The following is a 26,966-nucleotide window of genomic DNA, read 5'->3' as shown; positions in this document are numbered from 1 at the left end:
CCCAAAGGGATTACCAACACGGTTAGCAGGGCAATAAGAAGCCAAATAAATAACATTTGACAGTTGGTAAATGGTGCACAGAAAGAAGCTTGTACTAAATCAAGTCGTAGCTATGACTTTCCTTCGGAATATAAATCTACTTGAATAAAGCGGGAAGAGTTACTTCATCAGTGAGTTTACCTCGCTTTGATTAGGTACTGCATATTTTTCTCAGTGCACAGCTAGGTGCCAAGAAAAAGTTGAAGTTCCAATTGGTTTTTCCCTCTCCATTAACGGCCGGCTTTCATGTTTAATGTCTCACTTGGCGCACTCGCATTCCGATTGCCATTCCTCTGATCTCCTAGGCAGTTATCGCTGCTATAATTTCTAGCATGCTGCCATAAATTCAAATGCGAAACAGCCCGACAAGAGCTGAAATACTTAAAGGCCTGAGATAAGCCGGCTGCGATATGCTTGAGAAATCCAGGCGACACATCACCATCAACAACTGGCGAACATAGAGAACAAATTAGCCAACAAGAAATGAGACAGCCAAATGGCAAAAGCATATCATTTAAGAGGTACTTCAAATAAATTACCCAGCACCAGAAATAGAAGCAGAATCCGCTGAATCCGCTGAATCCCAGTCGAAGATCCCCCACTCCGCCAAAGTTCGTGTAATTCGAAGCAAGCCGAATCCCAAATGTTCTTTAAAATGCAATCAATACCTACTGTTCGTATTAAATAAGCAGGGAATGTTTATGTGAAACTGTTTGTATACAGCATACTTGAGACTTCACAATAATAGGTTTGATGATTCATCATCACTTTGGTGAACAATTTCAATTTACTTGAATTATCTGCTTTAAAACGAAAGTGTAGGCCATAAGTTCCGATTATAAACCCAGTTCAACACCATAAAACTGAATGGACTGCATGTGCTGGCTATGATAAAATCTTAAGACCCATGAAGTACGCCGAATTAGCATACAAAATCGAATTACTCTTTCGAAGGGTAAGCCAATTGCCAATAGTTGTTCTTTTCTTTCGGTTGTCTATGATAGGCTGCAGCAACAACTACAAGAACAACGGCAACATTGGCGACAACTTTGTAAAGTGTCAAAATAAATTCGATATTGTGGCTTAAAAAATGTTTATGGCCATGAGATAAGTGCGCGACATTTGTGTAAATTACACGACAGCAGCGGCAGCGGCAGCGGCAGCAAGGAGCAGGAGGAGGGAGTGGCCACCACTGGGAGCCACGCATGCTCACAACTAGCCGCCGTTGTTGCTGCTGCTGCCGCTGTTGTTGTAGGTGTTGCATGTGCTTTATGGCGCATGCGATCGACTTGTTGCACTGTCACGTTAAATTTGCGTTTTGTGCCAGTCGGCAGCGGGAACAGCTCCTCAGATCATCCCGTCCAGAACAGAGTGCAGTCAACTCGCATGCAGCTCGCTTATCACCGAAGAGCTGCACATCCGCCATAGATGGACGCGCTCTTATCGCCGCAGCAGCAACTTCAGCCACCGAAGACAAAGTCGCTGGCGGTTGGGTGACATTTGCCTATTTACTTAGTTGCACTCCAAGAAAAACTACTCAGTGTTGATACTTAAACGAGCCAATCAAACTTGTTGGGATCAAATATGAAATATTTGCATATTTGTCCTATGAGAATTTTCTCATATCTTAAAACCCATCGTTGCAGGATTAAGACTGCAACACTTCGATCCGCATTCTTTCAGTGTAAGCGATTGCAAGACTCCACTCCGCCAATACTGGCGACATCGTCATCGGTTTGTCGTGGGTGCCGGAGCTCCCAGTCTAACCCATTTGGCTTGGTTTTTCTTTATTATTTTGTTCTTTGGCTCTTTTCTGTTTACGTTTGCTAATTGTTTTGATTTTATTGAATTTCATTGAGTGCCGCCTGCCAGCGCTGAGGACGGCAAACCGAAATGAAATTGAAAATGCCTCATTATGTACTCGGCACATACGTGTATATGTAGAAGATCGTGGGCACGGATGACGCGGAGCAACTGCCTCGGCTTTTCCACATCCAGTCGCGATTCTGAGCTGCCTGTGGCATGTTGCTGCCGTTTTTGACGCGTTTGGCGGACTTCGTTACCATTACAACTGTTGCAAGCAATCGCGTCATGATAGCCGGGCCAAAAACAGAAGAGCCAAACGCCGGCAAATTGGCAGCCGAAATAGCCAACTATGTGAGTCACCAGCAGAGTAACTCACTTATCGCGCACAATTTAATAGCAATCGAGTCGGCTTTTAATAGTTCACAGTTCGCTCGATCAGCCCACGTCTTCTTATCGGCATCGGTTAGCAGTGAAAATCGTCTTGGGGCCGAGTTTTACTAAATCAATTAATTAATTTATGGCCAGCCTGTGCGGCGGGACAATCGTTGGGAAACAATCTGCCGATCGGCTTTACGGAGCCAAAAAGGCCAAACTGCTCCCCATCTATCGATCGGTTTTCAATGTAAACAATTTTCAGCAAATACAGGGTGTCTGCAGTTCTGCAGACCAGATGTGATCAAGCCATTATACAGATATAGTGCACTCAAAACTATTCAAAGTTTTTGTGACCCAATCCAGTGGTTTTGACATACCACACTCCATGACATCATCGATTTGTGTGTTCTATTCCATTTGATTGGAAATAGTTGAGCCACTAAATGGAATATTTCAAGGTTCGATTCAATGTCCGGTTTAATTATTTTCGTCTCTGTGTTCACTACTAATAAACACACTACTGTGGCTATTAAATATTTCAATGGGGTATTTTCCTAAATCTTTTGTTTTCTTTCGCGGTCAGGCTTAGCAAAATGTAAGCCCGTGATTCAACTAAGTGTTTTGGATTGTTTCTATCCAAATGTGAGTCAATCTATAGAAAAACAAAACATTACTTGCTTTTAATTAGTAATTTGGTCGTAGGAATGAATAAGCTTCCCAAGATAAAAAAGCAAAAATATGACATTTTTTAATTTTTGTAAATAATATTCTCCGTAAGATTCTGGAAATTCTTAACATTTAGTGCATTTTTTGAAACCCCTTGAGACACTCAGTGCAATTATCAATCTGCCATGCTCCAGCGAATGGCCAAAAGCACTCAGTTCCGAAATTAGATTAATTAAAGAACGAAGTCAATTAAGAAATCAAGCCGATCGCCTCACCCTGTAGAAGGCTTAGATCGTTGAAAGCCGTGCCTGCCATATCTGATGAGCATGAGGAGTCAGCGTCTCTGACAGCCGATTGTGCTGCGACTGTGAAACTGGAGCAGCTGTTTCGAGCCCCTGCTCCAGATCCCCCCAATAAGTCCGACTCCCACTCCCCAGCCCCTTGGGACTTTATTTTCATTCATTGGGTGGGATGCAGACGTGGACATGGCCCAAAGATGGCTGGAGATAGTGGATCTCTAAGCTAGCGAGATGGCACTCGGAAAAAACGGGGGATCATGTTTCACTAGAATTCAGTTCCTAAGTGGAGTTAGATTCATCTTATCCATGCCCATATCTATTATAACTCAATTTCCTAAGCACAATATATATTTTCGAGATATCAGATAGTTGCATTGTTAAGATCTGCGGAATGCAGGCGTTTTCTTTCTCAGTGCACAACTAGAGTTGGGCAGAACCCAAAAACGGAAAGTGAATGCGCCGGTGCACGCGTCGCGACCTGGGATTTGGGAATTTGGAATCAAAGTTGGACCACGTCGGATGGGCGCTTACTGGGATGGGTTGGGTATGGGTATGGGAGCTGGTTAGCTGGGTTCCGTGGCAGCAACATCATCATCATTGGCAGCAGCGCGGCGGCGTCGTCGATTGTATCAATTCAATTGGACGCAGCAGGTGATTAAAAATTGGTTAGAGCCACAAAATTATCAATGTGAGATCGCTGATTGCCCGTGGCTGTTGTTTTTGTTTGGACGGCATGTCTACCTGTGTGGTTTCCAATGCCTTTTGGGAGGCTTAGCTGCCTCCAAAATACCCATAGTTGAGTCGTTTTATTTGATTTGTGTTCGATTGGATTTTAATTTGTAAAGTGGAGGCTAATTAGAGCGACGATCATTTCTATGAGTTTCACTTTTCAGCGCTGTGAATTGGGAACTGGGAATTGGAAATTGGGAGGAGATGCCGATGATTGGCATTATGACGAAGTGGAACATGGCAATGGGGAACCTTGGCCTGGCGCGTGGGCTTGTTTACAGCGAGTTGAAGGTTTCCCACTGATTTCTTGCTTTGATGTCCTATTTTTAAGGTCACCTCATGGTTGGGCAGCGATGGAGCGGAGAATCTGCAAAAGTTTTCCCACTTGCAGTGGGACAACGAATCGCAGCTGAGGACTCAGGAACAGGAGTTTGAAAAGTACTACTTTATAGCCATGGTAAGTGAATCCATTGAAGTCTAGAACTCCTGGTTAATGGTTCTAATCCCATAGAAACACTTGGCTAAAGGACGCGACCTGCATGCTGCTGCGCTTAAAGTCTCTGTCCTAAGTGAGAGCGCCAATAACCTAAAGTCTGCCCTGGACCAGTTTGCCCAGAAACTGGAGCTGGCTCACGAACGTTATGAGGCTGCTGGCCGTCTGCTGCACTTGCTCACCCAGCATCAGCGGGAAACCGCCGTCAAGGAGGAACTGCAGCGTTTGGCGGAGCAACTGGGCGCCACCTCCCTGCTGGAGAAGCACTGGCCGGCGATGCGGAAGAGCCATTCCCTGCCAGTGGCCAGTAGCACACCGGCTCCAGCGGCTGGTAAGCGGGTTAGCTATCGCTGCAGCTCGGCCAGTGGGAGTTCCTTCGAGGGAGGTCCCTCCAGCAGCAATTGCAGTTGCTGGCGGGAAAGTCGCAACCTGGAGGACATGGACCAAATGGAGGAGGAGGAAGTGGAGCGCGATCACGACTGCGACGGTGGTGATGGCGAGGAACAGCAGTCGAAGATCGCCGATTCTGGTGTGGGCGTGTGCGACAATTGCGAACGCAATCCCAAGCTGGCCAGGATCTGCTCCTGCCAAAGCCTTAACGAAAAGAGGTGAGTACTGGGCAAACAACACTATAATTTTCTGGATATTATCCAAAACCAATCCTCTCCAGTCACGATGAGCTGCTCGAGGACGAGTGCTTCGATCGACCCTCTAAAAGATACATGGACATCATGCACTCGCCCATGGAGGCGAATGCCCACCTGCAGTGCCATGGCTCCAGTCTGGAGCTGCCCAAGCTGGAGGAGCTCAGCTGCCTGGATCCCAAGATACAAAAGTGAGTTCCATCAGCCACACCAACTGAGCTACCCTAATAATGTGTAAAACCCACTTAGAACGCTTCTATTGATCATGCGCGAGATGATTGGTACCGAACGCGACTATGTCCGCTCCCTGTACTACGTGATCGAGAACTATATAGACGAACTGCTGCGTGAGGATATACCCCAGCCGCTGAGGGGTCAGCGAAATGTGATCTTCGGCAATATCGAGAAGATCTTCGAGTTCCACAACTCGCACTTTCTGGGCGAACTGGAACGCTATGAGAGGAATCCCTTGAAAGTGGGAGCTGCCTTTCTGGAGATGGAGTCCAAATTCTACCTATATGCGCTGTACAACAAGAATAAACCCAAAAGCGATACATTGCTTAGCGAGTATGGTAGCTCCTTTTTCAAGCCCAAGCAAATGCAGCTCCAGGATAAGCTTGATCTGGCCTCCTACCTCCTGAAACCTGTGCAGAGAATGGGAAAGTATGCATTGCTGCTGCAGCAGTTGGTCAAAGCCTGCAAAGGAGTGGAAGGAGCAGCTCTTCAAGAAATCGCCGCGGATGTGGAGGAGCTGCAGCGAGCGGAGGAAATGGTCAAGTTTCAGCTGCGCCATGGAAATGACCTGCTGGCCATGGACTCTTTGCGCGATTGCGATGTGAATGTCAAGGAGCAGGGACGACTCCTGCGCCAAAATGAGTTCCTCGTTTGGCAAGGACGCGGTGGCAAGAAAACACTGCGGCAGGTGTTCCTCTTCGAGGAACTGGTGCTCTTCAGCAAAGCTCGTCGCTTTCCCGATCATAAGGTAAGCACCTAAAATATAAACCTAAAAATATAGAAAAAGTAGGTTTCGGTTTGAAACATTTGTTATAAGCCAATTAGTGGTTTTAGTGTGTTAGAAAGCAGGCCAAAAATATAAACACCTTTTATGTTTAACTCTCACGCATCAAAAGGCAACGTTTGAAAGGCTTAAGGTACCTCATAAAATATTTATAAAAGAAATGAGAGCTGCTTAAAAATACTTTGTATTTTCCTAACAGAATCTGGATATCTACATCTACAAGAACAGCATAAAAACTTCAGATATCGGCCTCACAGCGCACACGGGTGATTCGGCCACCAAGTTCGAGATTTGGTTCCGGAAACGAAAGCCCGATGATACGTGGATGCTGCAGTGCATGTCGGAGGACATTAAGAATGCCTGGACCGAGGAGATCTCCAAACTGCTCTGGAAGCAGGCGAAACGAAACCGAGGTTCGTGTGACTCACAATATCTGATCAGCAAATGCCCAACTAATACCCATTACTTTACAGAAGTTCGCCTGGCGGAGATGTCCTCGATGGGCATTGGCAGTAAGCCATGTCTAGATATTCGACCCAGCAACAACCAGATCAGCGATCGCTCCATTCCACTGGCACAGCTGAATAAGAGTAAGTACCGCTTGGAATAAGCCATCCCTAGCTTATGGCTAAAATTCTATGGTTTAATCTCTTTCTCGCTGATCCTTGCGTAGCTCCCAAGCTGCGCCACTCGGAGCCTGGAAAGGGCAGCATGCGGCGACCCAATTCGCTGATATCGGAGAGCTCTCTGTCCAGCGGCACCAGCACCACCAGTGGCTCCTCCATCAGCGGTGGCTCCTCGTCGGGTCACCACGATGGCGGTAGCAGGCACAGCCTGCACTTTGGCAAGCTGCCTGGGGCACATAGCGCTAGTTCCACCAACTGCAGTGCCACTTTGGAGCTAATCAACGAAACACAGGCCTTGAAGTTGGCCAAATCCCCGAGTGGAGGCGGAATCAAGGGGGCGGATACGGCTGCCGAAGGAGGCAGCACTTCCGGAAACGGAAATGGAAACGGCCTCAGGAGCAGCAAACGACACCACAAACGATCGACGACCATTGTCAGCCAGCTGTCCATGGGTATTGAGCTTGAACTGTGCTACTTCTTCTAGAACCCCAGATGCATCCCGTAGCTAGTAGTTGTTCCCTGTACATAATCTCGAAGAACCCCCAGTATTACTGTATATAATCCCCACCAACACCAAAACCTAACCCGTAATCCGTAATACGTGCCTGTCGTGTGCTGCATGTTTATTGATCCATGTTATATGTTGTTGACGCTTTGGCGACACCTGTCCGTATCCGAAATATAATGTCCAATATGTGTAAATATCCCCCCATTCAGAGAGCGGCATTGTCTCGGACATGTGCGTTACCCCGGATCAGGAACAATCGGCGGCGGAGAGCAGCCGAAGCAGTTGGTCCACATCAACGACTGGAGCATCCGGAGCTTCAACGACGAGTGCGTCCACGGTGATCCTGCGGCGATATCGATCCTACGCCCATGCAGCGGAATCCGCAAGTCCGGAAATCGGCAAATAGAGGAGCTCGTGGAGCATCGCATCTAGATATAGGATAAATCCCCATTAATAGCTTTAGCAGAACGGTTTCAACGGATCCATGTAGTATCAACATATTGCGTTCGATCGCTAATTTTATTTCATTATTCTTGTTATTTATTATTTATTACATTTTTAGTTTTCGTTAATTTGTCATAGTCGCTGCTTTCCGTTTGGCCTTGTTCTCTCGCAATAATCAGTCGAAATTATTGAATTCAGCGTGTCAATGTCGAAGCAATTTTCATACATATCTAGTTCTTAGTACACACAATCGAGCGATCCGCACCACACACAGAAATCGATGGGAGCCATGAGCAGCACCCGAAAAAGGGGCGTGGCCGATGCCCAGCATATCTGAATCGAACTTCATTACGTACAGTTAGTTGATATGTAACCTAAGTGCCTATAGTTAAAATAATCGTAAACGAACATAAAAAAATATATCTATACTTCATAATAACTCGATAATTAACTTTAAGCGAAAATTTAAAATCAATAAATGTTGCTTCAATGTAAAACGAACGCGTTGTGTTCACTTCATTTCGTATAACACGCCAAGGCACAGCTGAATTTTTCTGTTTATAAAAAAGGCTGCATTATAATTCCCAAGTGCTTGTTTATCGCGCTGCTTGTATAAATAGCAATAACGTGCTGTCTTACAATCTCTGGATGATATGATGAAAACTTTACTACCCGAACCATCGTGTGGGCCTTTGCCTTTGGTAAAGGGACGTAATTCTGATTCAGTCAAATGCTGTTTTGCTTCTTTTTTTTACCATTTAATGGAAGCAGTACAAAAATAAACTCTCTAACTAATTTAGTGTCCAGAACATTTTTTAACCGCCGTGTAAAGTGGATATAAATAACACATTGTCGTTGGGTTGCAGCTCATAGTCCAGTTCACCCTAGAAGTTGAATTATTTGTAATAAAAGTATTCCATATTCTGCATTCTTACTTACCAGCAGTTCCCAGTCTGTATCATTTATGAGAACCAAAATTCCAGGCCGCCTGAAAAAGCAGATATTAGAAACCAAGAACTAGAAAAATAACCTTTATAGTTTAGGCCAACTTACACAGTATCTCCCTGAAGAAAGAGTTCCGGACGCTCCGTTAAAATATTGGCATGCATCCACTTAAGCAGATTAGCAATAGTCCCTTTTTAATATATATAATTCAATGCTGATTATTTAATTTTAAGAACTGTTTTAAAACATACATTTTTGATTACCGTCCAAAGCCAGTTCACGGCGTTTTATGTTACCAAATAGTAACTCCGCTCCTGCACTATGAAATTAAATGATAAATTGCCTCAAGTAATGCTTAAATAAAGCTTTACCTGAATTCTAATATTATTTTTAATTCCGGCGTGCCCATCATATGTTCGATGTAAATAAATGTGTGACCGCGTTGGAAATTTATAATAAGCTCAACCAACCCAAATAATACCAAAAAAAAACCTAAATTCATATAAGTCTGGCAACCACAAACTCAGAACTCAACAAAAATAAAATGTAATTAAATTTCGAGTAAATTTCCTTGCTTGCTGGCAAAAGTTTTTTTCTTACCTTTACTTGTTTTCACAGTATTTTATGAGTGCTACATTTAAATACGAAATTGCAAAAAAAAAAAACCCGAAATTAAGAAGTTACTTTTTATTGCTGCTCCTCACTCTTTTTCGGCTTTTCAGGATTCGGAGTCAGATCCAATTTGAAATCGATCGGCTTGTCGTAACCCATTATCTTAACATAGTGCTCGGGATCGTCGAAGAGCGCCGGATCCACAAAAAGTGGTCGTTTGTTGACCAGAAAAGAGGTGAACATGCCGGGAACCTCCGGAACGACCACATCATTTGCTCGGAACGTGGTCTAGAAGGTAAATAACATGTATATTTAAGACTGAAACCTTTATTTATATTGAACTCCACCCACCTTGATCTTTTGCAGAAGTAGGGATATTGTGGTGGCTGTGTACTCCCCCGTTTGTGGATTATAGTGCAGCTCCGTCACGTATTTCTTGGTGATGAAGTGCAGCAACAGGGGAGTCACAAATGTGAAGAATCCACCGACGGTGCACAGGAATACGGCCATTCCAGTTCCGCCGATTTTCATTCCCTGCTCGAGGAGAATGGGCTGGGCGGCCAAGCCGGCCAAGCTGGTGCTCAGCGAAAAGAACTTGACCATTTTCATTCGGGGCGCCAGAGTTCCATAGTAGATCCGCTGCAGTGCATCCTCGGATTCAGTTTTCGTGGACTTCGCCGAAAGCCACCTGTTTTGCTGGAACTTTTGTGGTGGTGACTGCTGTGCTTTTATCCAAGTGGCACTCGTAATGCATCTGCAGTTGTGGGGCAGGGTAATCTGTCGGCTGGCACTTCCCAGGACAACAGCGAACTGCTTCCCTTTTGGCAGCACCGCTCGTAGGCCTAACATGGTGCAATTTACTTATTTTAATTGAAATAAACAGATGTTTTTGCCGAACGTTAAATAACACGAGCTGCAGTGTGACCCACACTTGGGCGCTAAAAAATCCCGAGCCTATATTTCTCCTCAAAATATACCAACTCATGTTTAAAATACTGAAACAGAATACAGCCACATTGCACTGATAACGGATATTCAAATGCGCAAATAAATTTAAGATGCGGTTTTCTATCTTAACAAAAGATAGAAATATTACACCGAATGAACACCGAGAATAAGTGTAATAAAAGGTATTATCAGAATAAAAAACATAGTTTTTATAGTTATGTTACAAAAGAAAAAATATAAAATTAAATTGAAGAACAATCATTGTATTTTTTAATAATGTTAATAAATAAAATTTTAATAAATAAATACATGTACTTACCGACTTAACACTGGTGGATTATATAACAATTAATTTGTATCCCGTAATAACTATAAATCGATTAAAAATGCACTCAAACTGACGGAAATGAACACGTAAACTGCAGAAAATGGACTTGCAAATAGTCTTTAAAGTGTTGACCTACTTTAAGACTATGCAGCTTAAAAAATCGAGCGTATTTCCCAATGATTTTCCCAACCAATTCGAACAATTGAGCTGATAATTCCAGCCAATTCGAACAATAGAGCTAATAATTCGGCAAAGATCGAGTGCGTACTGCAGATTGTAATTGATTAACAATAAAGGGGAGCGTCCCGTTTGCGGTATTTAAGCCAAAACCAAAAACACACGCAGAAGAGTGGCATGTGGATACGAATTAATATGCTCGAATTAATGGCACTGATGTGTATGTGGGGGCGTGGCAGATGTGGCTCTAGTTACCACTAGTACATGCAATTTGTCGCTGTTGGCGGTGACCGGCGCTTGACCACATTTTTAATTTATGTTGCTTTAATTGTTTAAATGGAATCGCCCACACACACACTGCCGTGCACACAGCCGAGGTTATGGTTACGTAGAGGTCCCTGCCATTTTTGTGCTTTATTTTTCTACCCCATCAATTGTTGGGACTAGTGTGCCAAGTGCACGCCCGGCTGAGCTGCACTTTCAGTGCCATGTCCAGCTGACCAACTCATCCCATAGCATTCCATTCCATCCCATCCAATCCCAACCTCTAATCCATTTCCCAGGGTACTACCCTTTTGGATTCCGGCAGTTGAGTGACAGGCGGGCGGAGATCTTGAAATTGCTTTAATGCAGCGGCCTCCGGTTTCATTGGGCTGCATTCAGGCGTCACTAATCAACAATTTTCAAAGTGACCAAAAATCACATTTGATTTTGAATTGCCCCAGTCATGTGGCTCCATATCTGCCTCTCTATCCATCAACCGTGCATCTGACTCTTTCTCGCTGGCAATCCTTTTGTTATCCGTGCCTTTTGTTGTCATTTCATTATTGTTATTTCATGCATCATATTCATTCCACGACTATGATTACACGGATAAAAATCTCTATATTTTCCTGCTTTTATATGCAAATCTTAAGAGGTGTACATTGAATGCTGTGAAAAGCAACATAATCTGCATATTTGCAATCTCCATATGTTGCTGCATATTTTGTTAGGCATCTAATCATTTCCTGTTATTGAGTCTTCTTTAAGTGTATCTGCTGCTTTGCAATTGTTTGGCCAAAATTTCACATGCAGCGGGCAAAATAATTCATGGCAAAAAAGAAGCGCTGATATATGAACGAGTGGCAGGGCAGGAAAAATAGCAGGAGCACCATATTGCTCATTCAAATTCGCTGTGATATCAATTTATTTTTATGCTTTGGTGGCGACCTTTTTAAGCCACTATCCCCAGAGGCCACCTACTCTATCCAGCTATCTGGACCATAAATATGCCACCATGCCATTGAGATCCAGCTGCCTGATTGATGTGATTTTCGATTGCAGTTGGCAATTTGTTTAATTTGCTCATTTACCTTTTTGGTCTCTGCGCGTGCTTAATGGCCTTATTAATTTACGAAATTAAATAACATTATTAATAATTATCGTGAATCGCCCACAAGGCACTCCACAATCCACTCGAACACCTCCGCTTCTTAACTTTCATTTGAGACTCACTCGTTTCTGCAAAGTTCGTAGCTCAACTTGGCAAAGTTCGAAGCTCATTTTCGGGCACTGTATGACACGAACCCGGACTTGTTTGAATAGATTCTGTATTGAGTTTGAGTTGCGAGTCGGAGGGGCCTTGGGAAGGACTTCAAACAAGGTTTGCTTGCGGATCTCATTTGAGTTTGATGCAACTTTGCATTCCCATTGGGTTCCAATTGGTCCTTTTACTCGAAACCGAACCGAGTGATTTGTTAGCCACCCCTGTATAAGTTGGAAACAGTCTTATACTTTTTTGAGTGCATTTTCTTACCCCAGCATAAGTTTGAAGTTGACTTATGCAAATATTAAGTTATTCGTGGTTGAAGATATAAAGTTATTAAGTAAAGTACAATTAGTAACAACAATATGGTATATTTTCGATATTTGCCCTACAAAAATTAAATTTCCCCCTTCAAATTGTTTACAAAACTCGTACGAATATTGATACAAGTATCTTAAAAATGGGGTTCCTCTATAAATTGACTGTGGACCATTTCCAAAACACAGCAGAACTCCCAATATACTACCATCAATCTGTTCTAGTGACTCTATATAGCATAATGGCTTTAAGCTCACAGCGTGAGACAAAAACCCGGACTCACTTTTGCAGGTAAAATGCAATTAGGACACGCTTTACAATTAACATGCTAACGAGCCGAGGAGAAAGAGCCGGAAAAACACTGCAAAAAAGCCAGGAGATGTAAGGTCACAGAAATGGGTGTTCAGATGAGGGTGTGTGCCCTGTAATTGTAGAATTTGTAGTATCAGTGGTTTGGCTAGATGTGCAATAAATCATTTCAAATTCACTTTAACACGCGCATGCAGCGAACTCGAGTTTTTCCTGGGCGAGAGTTTCCAAAGCGAAATGCACACCGTTTCCATGGCAAATTTGTGGCGGCAGCGGGGTCAGGGGGCCGTGTGGGCGTGGCTAAATGTTAAACTAAATGTTGGAATAATTACAAGCTTAAACTATGCGCATATTCAGAGCGAAAAGTCGGGGGGAATGCATACATATCGGCGAAAGAAAAGGAGTGGGAAAAACCCTATGGCTCGCACAGGTGTTCCCCTGCGTGAAACCGAAAAGCTGTGAGCCTGCGAAACTGCGAAACTGGGAAACTGGGAAGCCCTCCGAATTTTCCAAGCCACCTAATGTCAAGTACCTACCCACCATGCATTCGTACCCGTAATTCATGTTCACGCTCACCCGGACCCATTATTATGTTTCGTTCCGTTGTTCTCCACAAATTGGTAGTTCATTTTGAGCACATTTTGTGCCTGGCTGGCTGGTTATTAAATTGGTTTATAATTTATATGCTCGTGAGCTCGTAATTTTTCGCATTTAATAAAGACAAATGTGAGGCAAGTGGGTCACTTTAACAAGTCCCGCTGCCATCCCAACTGCGAGTTATGAGTGCTGCTGCAACACAACTAGCTGCCAGCAGGAGTGCATCTGATCAAGAGTATCCTCCTCCCATCGCAAGGACCCTTAGACCACTGCTCCTGTTCATTTGGGCTTTGCCCTGGCAACGACAAAGGAAAAGTTGCGCCATCTGCGATGAAATAATTACTCACAAAGCCTTTAATATTAAATTACACGCTTATTTATTTTGGCCAGCTCGATTCAGTTCAGTTCGGTTGAGCTCCGCCGAAGGACATCGACGCATCGCCATCGCCATCGCCTTCGCCATCGCCGTGTCCTGTTCGCACGTACAATGTCCTTGTCCGTGGCACTGCAACTGTGTGCGAGAGCACGCAATGTCTTCGCCGGCTATTCAAATAGACGTACCCCTCTTTCGCCACCGAAACAGCCACTCAGCAACTGCGGACAGATGCGGAGGATGAAGGACGCAGGACGCAGGACGAAGGACTACCGACCACGGACCACGGACAACCGACTCCTGACTGCGCCACTCTGGTGTTTACTTTGTGGTTATTTTGAGGCTACAAGTTGCAACTTTTACATTTACGAGAACGAGAGCAAACAGCAATAGCTACAGCAGCTATTGCCAGACGGCAGCCGTCTGGATAGTCCCTATTCCTATCTGTTTCAGGACACTCACAGAAAAACCATTCGAACTGGTAATTATATAACAGGTTTGTGTATCAATGCAGCTTTCATTGAGCCAAGTTGAGCTACTTGGGCATTGTAAAAAATGCTAAATCCATTCACTAAACCATCCATAAATAGTAAAGTAACCTTTTTATATTTTTGCCGTATTTCTAGCAAAATAAAATGAATTCTGTTGCTCCTCTTCATTGTTTTCCCTGTACACAGCAGCGCCTCGATCTTTGGGAGTCCGCCCACTGAGGTGCTTTTCTTAATCTAATGAAAATTAAATGGCTGACAAGCAGCATCGATTGGTTAGCAAAGCAGTGGCCTTAAAGTGTCCTTTAATTAGCCCAGTTCCGCCAGCCGAGCACCCGAAAAGCAACCACCACAAGCCACCCACTGCCACTGCCACAGCCACTGCCTTTTGCCACACAGAAAGTGCAACTTAAATTTCAATAGAGCCCAGATGCGAGAGGAGAAAACTTGATGCAGAGTCGAACCGAAAGCTGAAAACTGCCATGTCCAAGTGAACGGGCATGTCTGTGCTTCCGGTTCAGCACGCAGCGGGCTTCAAGCTGTCTGCCAGCGTTTAAATCAAAATTAAACCCCCAAAATAAGCTGCTGTGCGAAGTGAAGTGAAGTGAGGTGAGGTGAGGCGAGGCGAGGTGAGGCGATGTGGGTGGCAAACAGCTGCCCAGTGGCACTGCAGTGCAGCAATCAAGGCTCTAAAGTCATTCGACCTCCCGTTGCCATCGCCACACACTTGCCATCTATATATATATACGTGTATGTACGTATTTTTAAGGGTCATGCCATATTCGCTCAAGTAGTTCTTAAAGAAATTACCTGAAATGCTGTTTCATACGCTTATCAGGAGGGTCTCCACCTGTAATTGCAACACAGTTTCTACTTTATTTACTTTTTATTCCGCAGTTGCATTTTGATTATTTTGCAGTTAGCAGTTGGAGAAATCTAAGCGATAAATAACTTCTTAATAACCACTTTCTGTTGAGCTTGCAACATGCTTTCATGAAATGTTGTACGTTCAAATTATCTCAGTAATGAATTGGTTTCGCTTTGAAAAGACTACAAAAACGTATAAAGCAGAACTGCAACGTAAAATGTAATTAAAAAGGAATCAAAAATAACTTTCAAGAATTCATTCAAATAGAAGCTAACTTCGTAGTTTGTAAGGAAATGTTCGGCTGCCCGATAAATAATATTTTTGATGATGCCTTACGACCCCCGTGGCTACTGCTTCATTCTGCTGGCCCACACAGCGTATACGTAACGTTTTTCGGGCGATGCAACAAAGGGGGTCAAAAGGGGTGAAAGGGGTGGGGCGGGGGTTGTGTAAAGTGTGTGTGCATCCGAGGCGATTTAATAAAAATAGATGAGTAAACTGGCATTAGACGGCACCTTCGTCCTTCGTCCTTCGTCCCGCTGCGCCTGTCCCTTTCGCACACACCCCATTGGCTTTGACTTTGGTCGTCGCCGCACTTCGAGCGTTACAAATTCAACTTTAAGCGTTTTGACGCTAAGTAGTTGATGGCAGCCCTACTATTGCACATGCTAACCCCCCGCCCATCGAAGCTCCAAATAGCAGCAGAGCTCAGGGTCTGCTGATGGCGATGCCAGGACGCCAACCACGATTGAGTGCACTCCCACAATATTTCCCTAGCATATGTCAAAAGTTATGGTTAAAGAGTAAAGAGTCGCCCCTATATCGTATCGTAGCGCCAGCCTCCAGTAGGTTCCCCCAGCGCACTTCCTTCCGGCACTTTGAGGGGCTGCTCGAGGGACTGCTGGCTGTTGGTCCGCCTGCTTGGATCGGCTGCGTCTGAGGATCCTGGATGCTGCATACTGGATCCTGGCCAAACACACGCATCCTTGAAGCCAAAAATTGAAGTGTTTGTGCGGAGCACAAGTGGCCAAAATGTGCATGAAAACAGCTTACAGCAGCATGAAAATTTTGTGACAAGATGTCAGCATGGCGAAGGAAGATGGAGTCGGGTTTTTCTTTCTTCTTTTGGTCGCCAAAAGTGGCAAGGACCAAAGGACAATGATGTTGCAGTTACGCACATCGTTTGGCTTTAATATAACATCATATTGTTGCGCATAACTTCCATGGCATATTACAAATGCTGCGGCGAGCAAAACTGCAACATCGGGAAAGCAGATGTAAGCACAAAAGACTGCAGTTCATAATATAATAAATGGGGAAATGTGAAAAGTAGAGCAAACTTTCAACTATCATAGTGCAATCTATTAAAGCCTAACATATTTACGGGCCCATTAAAGTCGGCAATCAAGTGGTTCGCCAGCCAAAAAGCAATGCATAAATTGCAGATGCATTGTGCAATTTTGCAATCTTAGTATAGCCACAAATTTATAGAATGACATTCGGGCTCATTGCATTTCAGATCACCCGAATTAAGTCATGTTTTAGTTTAATTTGATATTTTGATTGAATTGGGAAATATGCTCTTATGCTTAATGAGAATTTAACATATAAGCACAAATGTGTTTGACCAAATTAGATTGCCTTAAAATATTATGATTACTATAAGCTTCTCGTTATTTATTTATAGCTGCATTTGGTTACCCCCACCCGAGTAAAAACAAGGCGATTAAACGTAAAACTACTATTTGCCATAGAATGACGTTGAATGGGGGAATGTGGGATGAACTTAGGTGGCCCAAATTATCACGCTTGAATTTACAAGTTTAAAGTTCAATCATTGCGTAACAGCAAGTTCGAAGCAACTTTAAGGTTAAGGTCCCGAATTCTGCTCGTGCATATTCATAGCCGGGAACTTTATTCATTAGCGAATAAGACGTCAGCGCCTTCGAAAATATCAGGACACAAGTTGCGCGACTCGTAAACGAAATAAGTTTTCGTTTTCTGCTCGAGTTCTTGGTACGGAATTTAAGCAAGTTGTCATAAAAATGCCGCCCCCCACACCGCCCCACTGCCCCCATCTGACACGCCCACCAATTTCGAATTTCGGGGGCGGAAAGCAGAGGGAGGTGTCAATCCGCAGTGCAAAGTTACTTGAAATCCAAATCCGCACTGTGGTTGCAGTTGCAGGCAACTTTTGCTCTTTCCTGTTTCGTGGAAAAGCCCTGGGGGGGCGTAGGAAGGGAAATGGTCGGGAGGGGGCGTGGCAGACAGCAGATGTTGCAGAATTGGGTGCAAATTGTTGCTGCTGTTAGCCACAACTTTCCGGGCTCGCACGATTGACACCTTTTGGGAATTTGCGACGGCTTTAACGGAGCCTGCCGTTTAATTTGTTTGCTGTCCAGAAATGGCAGGCCTACTCTTCATCTTGCAACATCATAATCAACATCGCCAGCGTCATCGTCAACATCATGGGTTCTCCAAGTTTTCCATGCAATTGAATAGATGGCTTTGTGTGCCAACGGCAGTGGGGTAAATGGAAAATGGAAAATGCTAAAGGAAAAGGAAGACGCGGGAAAGCGAGGGAAAACTAAACGTGCCCAATGCGAGATTCCAGTGAATTCGCATAAAAACTTTGGCCCTAAACTTGTGCAAGTTCTTTTAATTTTAATTAAACGGATGAGCAGCAATTAGCGAAATAAATCTGACAATTTTGCAAATGAGCCAACTTGGCGCCCCAAAATTGCAACCCAAATGCGGGACAGATTAAATTGAGACTATGGACTCGGCGAAAAAAATATGTTTTCCTCTGCGAAGGACATTTGAACTCTACGAACTCTCCCAAATAACAATTCGAATAAGCATACAACATGGTTTTTGGAGTGGGCAGATTTCGAGTGGTGCTTCCAGCGCCCAACTCACTTAAATTCAAGTTAACGGCGAGTTTTTCCCGCCACCAGCTGGTTTTTCCAGCCGCGCATAGTTTTGGCCTCGGTTTTCGGTTTTAGCCCGGCTTTTTGGGTTTTCTGGATGTTGCGGCTTGGCTCGCCGCCTCCTTTTTGCCATCGCATTTTATATTCATTTTGGGTTTTAATTGAGGGCGCTTACTTGCATTTTCGTTGTCACTTTGCGACTTCACTTCCTCACCACGCCCTTTTTGGGGGCTTAATGGCCTGCACTCCGCATTGTTTTTTGCAGTTTTTGCATTTAATTGCAAAAGTTTTTTAATTAAATCACTGCCTAGAACATCTGTGTCAAGTTGAGGTTTCTGTGGGCTCGTATTAACTGGCATAAAGTACGCATAAATCGAGTTGCCTCAATACATTTCAGGGAATATTTCAGGGGAATACCCGTGGAAAGTATATCATAAAATTTTCGAATTATAATAGCAATTTCAAATTTTATAATTTAGTACCATTTATGTAGAGTAGTGCGCTTCCCAAAATATGCATATGTATATTATAAAACCAATTCATTTTATTTCTAAATATTACAAATTTAGAACTTACCTTAACTTCTGCATATGTACATATATACATACATATTTATTTCAAGCCTTTGTTATTAATTTCACTAATGCCACACAAACACTAATTTCACACAAAAAAAAAACACAAAAAAAAGCACACTCACAAAAAACACACACAAAAAAAGACACAAAAATTACACACACTAAAAAACACAACACAATAAAAAAAATAAAAAAAATTAGCCGCCGCCAAAGTGTTGGTTCCATTCGTTACTACATAGCACCTCGCAGTTGTTTTTAGCTGACCGACCAAATCAAATTAACGTTCTACTTTGCCGTTGTATAGAATGTAACTCTTTAGATAGCTCATAACAGTGAGTTTCAAGTCAACGTATAGAACGCAGCTATTTATTTACAAAGGAATAAACCTCGCGCACCGTAAGCAAACCAACCACTTTGCCGAAATAAAAGGAAAGACTGAAACATATTCGATCAAGGAGAGCATCACAAGGTGAAAAAAGCGGTACTTGCGCGAAAACAGAGGCCTTCGCTTTCGGCGAGTAAAGCGATCGCTTCAAACACTTACGTTTGCTTACGGAGAGAAAACTGATTACAGTTAGTTCTTACTCGATGGGCCGAACACGTGCGCATGAGTATGCTGTACACAATAGAAATAACGGCGCTTGCGCGAACCCGCACTCTTTCATCTTCTTTTTCTTTTTCGCACTACATGCAGTTCGGCTTGTAATTCGATCGCGTCAAACGCGTCAACCAAATGCAGTCCGTTATTTAAATTCGTGAATATAGTGCGGTTAATTTATTGCTGCCGTTGAAGCTACATAATTAGAAGTGGTCCTTAATATGAAAAGTAATATGCAAAATATCCTGATTCGCGAGTGTTAGTGTAAAATTAGAAAGAAGAAATATGAAAAATACCAAGGCAAGAAGTTTGTCTAGTGCTTTGTATGTTTTTTTTTTTTAGTGCTTTGTATGTATGTACATGCATATGTAAATGTATGTATATGTAGAGTGTAGTGCAGTGCTTTGTAGTACATATACATATGTAGTGTAGTGTAGTGCTTTCTATGTACATGTGTACATTGTACATAAGTATGTGCATTCTTTGCTGCTGATCCATTCATGCTAATTGTCCATATGGTCGACAAGAAGTACAGACATACATACAAAAGTGGTAAGTGAATTAAGCACTATATTTTTTACAAATTAAAGAAAATCCCCTTTGCGGTAACCCACAATGCGTAGTCGTTAGGGGACTTTTGCTTTCCAAACTCTGCCCATTTCGCAAATTCTCAGTGTGGTTCCTTTAATCGTAACCCCCCAGAAGGTAATAGAACTCCCCTCTGTCAATTATCTATCACCGGCAAGAAAAATCCCCTCATCTCATTTGCTACATACATATGTACAATATGGGGTCGTAGACTATCTCCCCTTATCAGCGGCGATAGGTGCCGCAGCACATAAGATCCGCAGCCCAGTCAGTGGGCAGACACGAAGGTGCAATGACTTGGATCGGAGTGCTCATCGTTGGCCTCACAGCACTTGCTGTCCAGGGCGAAGTGGCGATAGTGACGAGGGCCGAGTGGAACGCCAAACCGCCGAACGGAACCATAGACAGCATGGAAACTCCCATGCCCCGGGCTGTGATTGCCCATACAGCCGGAGGGAGCTGTGCGGATGATGTCACATGCGCCCAGCAGATGCGAAATCTGCAGAACTTCCAAATGTCCAAGCAGAAGTTCTCGGACATTGGCTACCACTATCTGATCGGCGGAAATGGCAAGGTATATGAGGGCAGAAGTCCAAGCCAGAGAGGTGCCTTTGCTGGTCCCAATAACGATGGTTCCCTGGGCATCGCGTTCATTGGCAACTTTGAGGAGCGGGCGCCCAGCCAAGTGGCCCTGGATGCCGCCAAGGAGCTGCTGGAGCAGGCGGTCAAACAGGCGCTGTTGGTGGAGGGCTACAAACTACTGGGCCATTGCCAGGTCATTGCTACCAGGAGTCCTGGCGAAGCACTGTACACTCTGCTGCAGCAGTGGCCCAATTGGTCCAAAGAAATGTGAAATATAGAGTGCATGGCATAAGGTTTCGACACGTAAAGACCACTCCTTACACATTTATTTGTAAATATAATTATGTATAATTTGTTTTTTTTTTGCTTAAATACGAATACTAAAATTTTAATTTTGTTGATCTGTTTCCGATGTACTTCTTCGACTTCGCACATTTTTGTCAGCTGCCGCCTTTTATTTTTGTTTCCAGACCCGTTTCATAAGCAGGCCGCTCCCCAGGAGCAGTGCACTGGGCCACAATAGAGATTTGAGACATCACATAGCATCGTTCACCGAACCGGAACTTCCGCAAGAAACTAAGCTAACTATACAGAACCCTAGATGAAGCACGGAACGCAGATGGAACGAACGTGAACGTAATCATAAATGGTATGCAGTAGATAATGCGCCAAAGGAGAGAGGTAAACAATAGTCGGCAACGTGGCAACGGGGCAACAGATGCTGTTACAGATTACAGATTTAGAAAATATAAAACAAGGAACTATACAAAATTCGTAAAGTACTTAGGTAAATTGCACTAATATAAACTCCCATTTGAGCTGCCGCTCGCACTGTCTGTACTGCCGCCCATGCCGCCGTTTCCGCTCATGTTACCATTGCCAATTCCAATTCCAATGCCAATACCGCTTCCGTTGCCGCTCTGCTGGCCAAAGTCCAGCTGAAGCAGCCAGTCCCTCTTAGCCAGACCTTCGGGCGTCTCGCCACGCTGCGTACACAGCGGCTGGAAGCAGGTGGTCAGTCCGACGCTGGGCGTGAACTCCGCCCGCTCGCGTAACTCCTCCTCGGTGGCCAGCATGATGCAATCGTCGTCAATTTCGTCGCTATCGACACTGTAGGCCAGTTGCTGTTGCTCTGCCCTCTGTTGCACGATGCTGTCGCTGGTGCGCCGAAATGAGTCGTCCGTCTTGCGCAGGAAATTGTACAGGGCCACACAGCCGAGCACCACTTCGCGGATGTGCTTGTCACTGATGCGCAGCGGCTGCGCCAGAATTGGGAACATGTTGCACAGTATCCGCATCGTTTGATCCGCGTGGGCATTGACCTGCTCGAGGGCCTCCAGTACGGCCCGATCCTTGGGCAGATTGCGTGTGGTCACCAGATACGAGGTGGCTGGCAGCACTGAATCGCCAGCAAAGTAATAGCCCTGTCGGTCCATCTCCGCCGACTGTTGTTCCTCCAGAGCGTGCATCTTGTGCCTAATCAGCTCAACGGCAGTGGTCTGGTTATAGATGTCGTTGGGTCGGCTGCTCGCCGCCCGTTCCACCTTTGCGTACTGGAAATTGTTGTCGGCATCCACGATGCCCGTAAAGATGACGGTCGCGCGCTTGCGATCGTCGCCAGCGGCGGATGCGCTGCTCGCCGCCCCGGAACTCGAACCGGTCCCAGAGCCTTGGAGTTGGATGCTGCGCATGAACAGATTGCCCACACAGTGGGGCAGGTTGTGCTTGCGCTCCATCTCCTCGGCGGCGCTGCGCCACTGATCGTCAGTCTTTGGTAGTGTCACGTATTGGTCCTTGAGGTGCTCGTAGAAGCCCAGACAGATATTGGCAATCATTTCGTTTATCACAAATTTCGAGGCACGGAAGCAGTAGTTTCGACAAGAATGTACTTCACCTGTGTCAAGGGGTAAGGGGGAGATAAGTACATTAGTATGCCCATGATGGGACGTCCATATACTTACCCGTTGCCAAATACTTGAGCGTTATGGCCAGTCGCTCCTCGGCGCTGAAGGACTTCTTCTTGCGTTGCGGAGCATACTGGCTTATGATGGGCTCCAGCTTTTGCACTAGATACCGAAACTGGCTCTCTGTTATGGCTAGGAAGTAATTCAAGTGATAGCACTCATCCTTGCGCGACTGCAGTTCACTTAGTAAATTCTCCTTGCTGAGAAACTCGGCCTGGTTTTTGCGCAGCCACTCCTTGGTCCACTCGAGTCTTCTCCGGGTGTTGAGTATGCCGGCCAGGTCTAGGGCGCTAATCTTGGAGGTCTGCGGTCTGGGTAGCACCGATGTTCTAGCGGCGCCACCGACTCCCCCAGAGGGTCCGGCTCCTGCCGTTGCCTGGGGTTCCATTAATCCACCTCCTCCACTTCCCGGGGCGTTGCCTTCGTTGTTATTATCCGGCGTGACCCCAATCGAGGGCTGCGCCACGCCCACTCCTCCTGCGGAGGCTAACTGATGACCAGCGGTGGCCGATACTCCGCCAGATCCAGCTCCTGCTCCAGCACTTGCTGCCAATCCTCCAGAACCACTACGATTTCCACCATCGCGTTCGCGCAGCACGCCAATAACCTTTAACTTGATTTTGTCCATGTAGCAGCCTGCAAGAAAAAAGATGACCAGATATTGTACTATAATCCCAGGTCGACCTAGAATCTATAGCTATGCCAGCTATATAGCCGCACCCCACTTTTCGGCCCCCGATTTTCGCCCACTCGTCGTGTGTTTTGTGCAACAAATCGATTTTTACTCACCCTCCCAACCTCCCGTGCTTCCTTGCGATGTGTGTATAACCAGTTTCGGATCTTCGGGTGAAAATACGTTTTTGCTACGGCCTGGGTTGTATAATTAGAAATATCCGACGGATCTGCTGTATCTACTGCCTTTCTTTTACTGCCTTCTCATCACATCACCCTTCGGTTCTGGATTTTTCACCTACGGATTATATGTACGTCGAATGGTACCCAAGAAAAATCCGATGCCAATACGAAAATGCAGCCATCAGCAAGCAGCAGCAGCAGCAGCAGTAGCAGCAGCAGCAACAACAACAAAAACAGCCGAACGTCGACAAGTTTTTGGGGCCAGGAATTGCATAGGGCCCAGCCAAGGAGTTTTCCGGCCAGTTGACGCTTTTCACGGTTCGGTTATCCGTTTTCCCTCGGCCCAGCTCACCTGCGTTGCGGCTATCACTTGACCGAAAACCACATTTTCCCCAATTCTTTCCTTTTTTCACGGTGATGTTGCCCGATTCAGTGTGACCGCGCCGTTGACGATTAAAAATGCCATGCGGCCAGACCGTAAAATGAATACCGTAATATACCACCAATGCCGTTTCCAAAAATACCACTTTTATACCTTTTTATTACAAATACAACATTTTTATACCCGTTACGCGTAGAGTAACAGGGTATACTAGATTCGTTGAAAAGTATGTAACAGGCAGAAGGAAGCGTTTTCGACCATATTTGGAAATTTATTTTTTCAATTTTTTTTTGTAGTTTTTCTGATGTAGAAATTTAAAAAAAATTAAGAAATGTCCCAAGGCTAAAGTTCCAAACTCCATAACTCAACTTATCCTTATCGGATTTTGAAGTGGCATACCTCTAAATGTTTCTGGCGCCATTCTTTAAAAATCTGCATTCAAATTTAGAAAAATATTTTTTTTTAATTTTTTGTCATTTTTCTGATGTTATGATGTTGTAGAAGCTCAACAAAATTAGGAAATGTCCCAAGACTGAAGTTCTAAACTCCATAACTCAACTTATCTTAATCGGATTTTGATGTGGCATACCTCTAAATGTTTCTGGCGCAATTCTCTAAAAATCTGCATTCAAATTTAGAAAAATATTTTTTTTTTACATTTTTTGTCATTTTTCTGATGTTATGATGTTGTAGAAGCTCAACAAAATTAGGAAATGTCCCAAGACTGAAGTTATAAACTCCATAACTCAACTTATCTTAATCGGATTTTGAAGTGGCATACCTCTAAATGTTTCTGGCGCCATTCTCTAAAAATCTGCATTCAAATTTAGAAATATATATTTTTTTTAATTTTTTGTAATTTTTCTGATGTTATGATGTTGAAAAAAATTCAAAATAATTAAAAAATATCCCAAGGCTGAAGTTCTAAACTCCATAACTCAACTTATCTTTATCGGATTTTGAAGTGGCATACCTCTAAATGTTTCTGGCGCAATTCTCTAAAAATCTGCATTCAAATTTAGAAAAGTATTTTTTTTTTAATTGTTTGTAATTTTTCTGATGTGATGATGTTGTAGAAACTCAAAAAAATTAAGAAATGTCCCAAGGCTGAAGTTCTAAGTTCCATAACTCAACTTATTTTAATCGGATTTTGAAGTGGCATACCTCTAAATGTTTATGGCGCAATTCTCTAAAAATCTGCATTCAAATTTAGAAAAATATTTTTTTTTTAATTTTTTGTCATTTTTCTGATGTTATGATGTTGTAGAAACTCAAAAAAATTAAGAAATGTCCCAAGGCTGAAGTTCTAAGCTCCATAACTCAACTTATTTTAATCGGATTTTGAAGTGGCATACCTCAAAATATTTCTGTCGCAATTCTCTGAAAAACTGCATTCAAATTTAGAAAAATATTTTTTTTTTAATTTTTTGTCATTTTTCTGATGTTATGATGTTGTAGAAACTCAAAAAAAATAAGAAATGCCCCAAGGCTGAAGTTCTAAACTCCATAACTCAACTTATCTTTATCGGATTTTGAAGTGGCATACCTCTAAATGTTTCTGGCGCAATTCTCTAAAAATCTGCATTCAAATTTAGAAAAGTATTTTATTTTTAATTTTTTGTAATTTTTCTGATGTGATGATGTTGTAGAAACTCAAAAAAATTAAGAAATGTCCCAAGGCTGAAGTTCTAAGCTCCATAACTCAACTTATTTTAATCGGATTTTGAAGTGGCATACCTCTAAATGTTTATGGCGCAATTCTCTAAAAATCTGCATTCAAATTTAGAAAAATATTTTTTTTTTAATTTTTTGTCATTTTTCTGATGTTATGATGTTGTAGAAACTCAAAAAAATTAAGAAATGTCCCAAGGCTGAAGTTCTAAGCTCCATAACTCAACTTATTTTAATCGGATTTTGAAGTGGCATACCTCAAAATATTTCTGTCGCAATTCTCTGAAAAACTGCATTCAAATTTAGAAAAATATTTTTTTTTTAATTTTTTGTCATTTTTCTGATGTTATGATGTTGTAGAAACTCAAAAAAAATAAGAAATGCCCCAAGGCTGAAGTTCTAAACTCCATAACTCAACTTATCTTTATCGGATTTTGAAGTGGCATACCTCTAAATGTTTCTGGCGCAATTCTCTAAAAATCTGCATTCAAATTTAGAAAAGTATTTTTTTTTTAATTTTTTGTAATTTTTCTGATGTGATGATGTTGTAGAAACTCAAAAAAATTAAGAAATGTCCCAAGGCTGAAGTTCTAAGCTCCATAACTCAACTTATTTTAATCGGATTTTGAAGTGGCATACCTCAAAATATTTCTGTCGCAATTCTCTGAAAAACTGCATTCAAATTTAGAAAAATATTTTTTTTTTAATTTTTTGTCATTTTTCTGATGTTATGATGTTGTAGAAACTCAAAAAAAATAAGAAATGCCCCAAGGCTGAAGTTCTAAACTCCATAACTCAACTTATCTTTATCGGATTTTGAAGTGGCATACCTCTAAATGTTTCTGGCGCAATTCTCTAAAAATCTGCATTCAAATTTAGAAAAGTATTTTTTTTTTAATTTTTTGTAATTTTTCTGATGTGATGATGTTGTAGAAACTCAAAAAAATTAAGAAATGTCCCAAGGCTGAAGTTCTAAGCTCCATAACTCAACTTATTTTAATCGGATTTTGAAGTGGCATACCTCTAAATGTTTATGGCGCAATTCTCTAAAAATCTGCATTCAAATTTAGAAAAATATTTTTTTTTTAATTTTTTGTCATTTTTCTGATGTTATGATGTTGTAGAAACTCAAAAAAATTAAGAAATGTCCCAAGGCTGAAGTTCTAAGCTCCATAACTCAACTTATTTTAATCGGATTTTGAAGTGGCATACCTCAAAATATTTCTGTCGCAATTCTCTGAAAAACTGCATTCAAATTTAGAAATATATATTTTTTTAATTTTTTTGTAATTTTTCTGATGTGATGATGTTGTAGAAACTCAAAAAAATTAAGAAATGTCCCAAGGCTGAAGTTCTAAGCTCCATAACTCAACTTATTTTAATCGGATTTTGAAGTGGCATACCTCTAAATGTTTATGGCGCAATTCTCTAAAAATCTGCATTCAAATTTAGAAAAATATTTTTTTTTTAATTTTTTGTCATTTTTCTGATGTTATGATGTTGTAGAAACTCAAAAAAATTAAGAAATGTCCCAAGGCTGAAGTTCTAAGCTCCATAACTCAACTTATTTTAATCGGATTTTGAAGTGGCATACCTCAAAATATTTCTGTCGCAATTCTCTGAAAAACTGCATTCAAATTTAGAAAAATATTTTTTTTTTAATTTTTTGTCATTTTTCTG

At 42.9% G+C, this 26,966-nt stretch overlaps 5 protein-coding genes across 9 annotated transcripts in view; 2 read left to right on the top strand and 3 right to left on the bottom strand.

Moving 5' to 3' along the window:
• LOC6544050 overlaps positions 1 to 7,725 on the top strand; it is a 45,547-nt gene extending 37,822 nt beyond the window's left edge. For 3 of the 5 annotated variants that reach the window (XM_026978138.1, XM_026978137.1, XM_015157956.2), the window contains 8 exons: positions 4,246 to 4,371; positions 4,426 to 5,015; positions 5,078 to 5,242; positions 5,301 to 6,033; positions 6,269 to 6,482; positions 6,543 to 6,659; positions 6,743 to 7,147; positions 7,413 to 7,725. In XM_026978138.1, coding sequence (XP_026833939.1) covers positions 4,246 to 4,371; positions 4,426 to 5,015; positions 5,078 to 5,242; positions 5,301 to 6,033; positions 6,269 to 6,482; positions 6,543 to 6,659; positions 6,743 to 7,147; positions 7,413 to 7,609 — 2,547 coding nt within the window. In that variant the 3' untranslated portion in view covers positions 7,610 to 7,725. Of the gene's footprint in view, positions 1 to 4,245; positions 4,372 to 4,425; positions 5,016 to 5,077; positions 5,243 to 5,300; positions 6,034 to 6,181; positions 6,203 to 6,268; positions 6,483 to 6,542; positions 6,660 to 6,742; positions 7,148 to 7,412 lie in introns of all 5 variants that reach the window. The other 2 variants (XM_026978136.1, XM_026978135.1) reach the window with 1 other exon arrangement.
• A 658-nt stretch (positions 7,726 to 8,383) lies between these two features.
• Positions 8,384 to 9,135, bottom strand: LOC6544124 (ubiquitin-related modifier 1 homolog). The gene is made up of 5 exons (XM_001971382.3): positions 8,964 to 9,135; positions 8,844 to 8,911; positions 8,701 to 8,782; positions 8,587 to 8,635; positions 8,384 to 8,531 (listed from the first exon to the last, which is right to left on the bottom strand). The coding sequence occupies exons 1-5, from the start codon at positions 9,092 to 9,094 to the stop codon at positions 8,463 to 8,465; spliced, it is 399 nt and encodes a 132-aa protein (XP_001971418.3). The 5' UTR covers positions 9,095 to 9,135; the 3' UTR covers positions 8,384 to 8,462.
• A 129-nt stretch (positions 9,136 to 9,264) lies between these two features.
• LOC6544123 (transmembrane protein 70 homolog, mitochondrial) lies at positions 9,265 to 10,153 on the bottom strand. The gene is made up of 2 exons (XM_001971381.3): positions 9,556 to 10,153; positions 9,265 to 9,492 (listed from the first exon to the last, which is right to left on the bottom strand). The coding sequence occupies exons 1-2, from the start codon at positions 10,051 to 10,053 to the stop codon at positions 9,280 to 9,282; spliced, it is 711 nt and encodes a 236-aa protein (XP_001971417.1). The 5' UTR covers positions 10,054 to 10,153; the 3' UTR covers positions 9,265 to 9,279.
• Positions 10,154 to 20,097: 9,944 nt separating this feature from the next.
• Positions 20,098 to 26,966, top strand: part of LOC6544122 (peptidoglycan-recognition protein SD) — a 111,115-nt gene continuing 104,246 nt past the window's right edge. Inside the window, exon 1 of the mRNA XM_001971380.3 lies at positions 20,098 to 21,063. Coding sequence (XP_001971416.1) covers positions 20,125 to 20,685 — 561 coding nt within the window. The 5' untranslated portion in view covers positions 20,098 to 20,124 and the 3' untranslated portion in view covers positions 20,686 to 21,063. The remainder of the gene's footprint in view (positions 21,064 to 26,966) is intronic.
• LOC6544121 lies at positions 20,704 to 23,704 on the bottom strand. Its single transcript, XM_001971379.3, has 3 exons — positions 23,168 to 23,704; positions 22,376 to 23,014; positions 20,704 to 22,308 (listed from the first exon to the last, which is right to left on the bottom strand). Exons 2-3 carry the CDS (start codon positions 23,004 to 23,006, stop codon positions 21,212 to 21,214), a joined length of 1,728 nt encoding a protein of 575 aa, XP_001971415.2. The 5' UTR covers positions 23,007 to 23,014; positions 23,168 to 23,704; the 3' UTR covers positions 20,704 to 21,211.

This window comes from Drosophila erecta, unplaced genomic scaffold, assembly GCF_003286155.1.
Source record: "Drosophila erecta strain 14021-0224.00,06,07 unplaced genomic scaffold, DereRS2 tig00000021-arrow-pilon, whole genome shotgun sequence".
Lineage (NCBI taxonomy): Eukaryota > Metazoa > Arthropoda > Insecta > Diptera > Drosophilidae > Drosophila > Drosophila erecta.
Note: the sequence above shows the minus strand (reverse complement) of the source record. Positions and strands in the feature narration are given on the sequence as shown.

What these genes read in the sequence shown, in the direction of transcription:
- LOC6544124 (XM_001971382.3), bottom strand. Translation starts at nt 9,094, where the DNA reads ATGAATTTAGGTTTTTTTTTGGTATTATTTGGGTTGGTTGAGCTTATT. An exon ending in TTTGGACGGTAATCAAAAAT is followed by an intron (nt 8,783 to 8,843) that starts GTATGTTTTAAA and finishes TATATTAAAAAG; the next exon opens with GGACTATTGCTAATCTGCTT. An exon ending in TTTCTTCAGGGAGATACTGT is followed by an intron (nt 8,636 to 8,700) that starts GTAAGTTGGCCT and finishes CTGCTTTTTCAG; the next exon opens with GCGGCCTGGAATTTTGGTTC.
- LOC6544123 (XM_001971381.3), bottom strand. Translation starts at nt 10,053, where the DNA reads ATGTTAGGCCTACGAGCGGTGCTGCCAAAAGGGAAGCAGTTCGCTGTT. An exon ending in TACTTCTGCAAAAGATCAAG is followed by an intron (nt 9,493 to 9,555) that starts GTGGGTGGAGTT and finishes TTTACCTTCTAG; the next exon opens with ACCACGTTCCGAGCAAATGA.
- LOC6544121 (XM_001971379.3), bottom strand. Translation starts at nt 23,006, where the DNA reads ATGGACAAAATCAAGTTAAAGGTTATTGGCGTGCTGCGCGAACGCGAT. An exon ending in GCTCAAGTATTTGGCAACGG is followed by an intron (nt 22,309 to 22,375) that starts GTAAGTATATGG and finishes CCCTTGACACAG; the next exon opens with GTGAAGTACATTCTTGTCGA.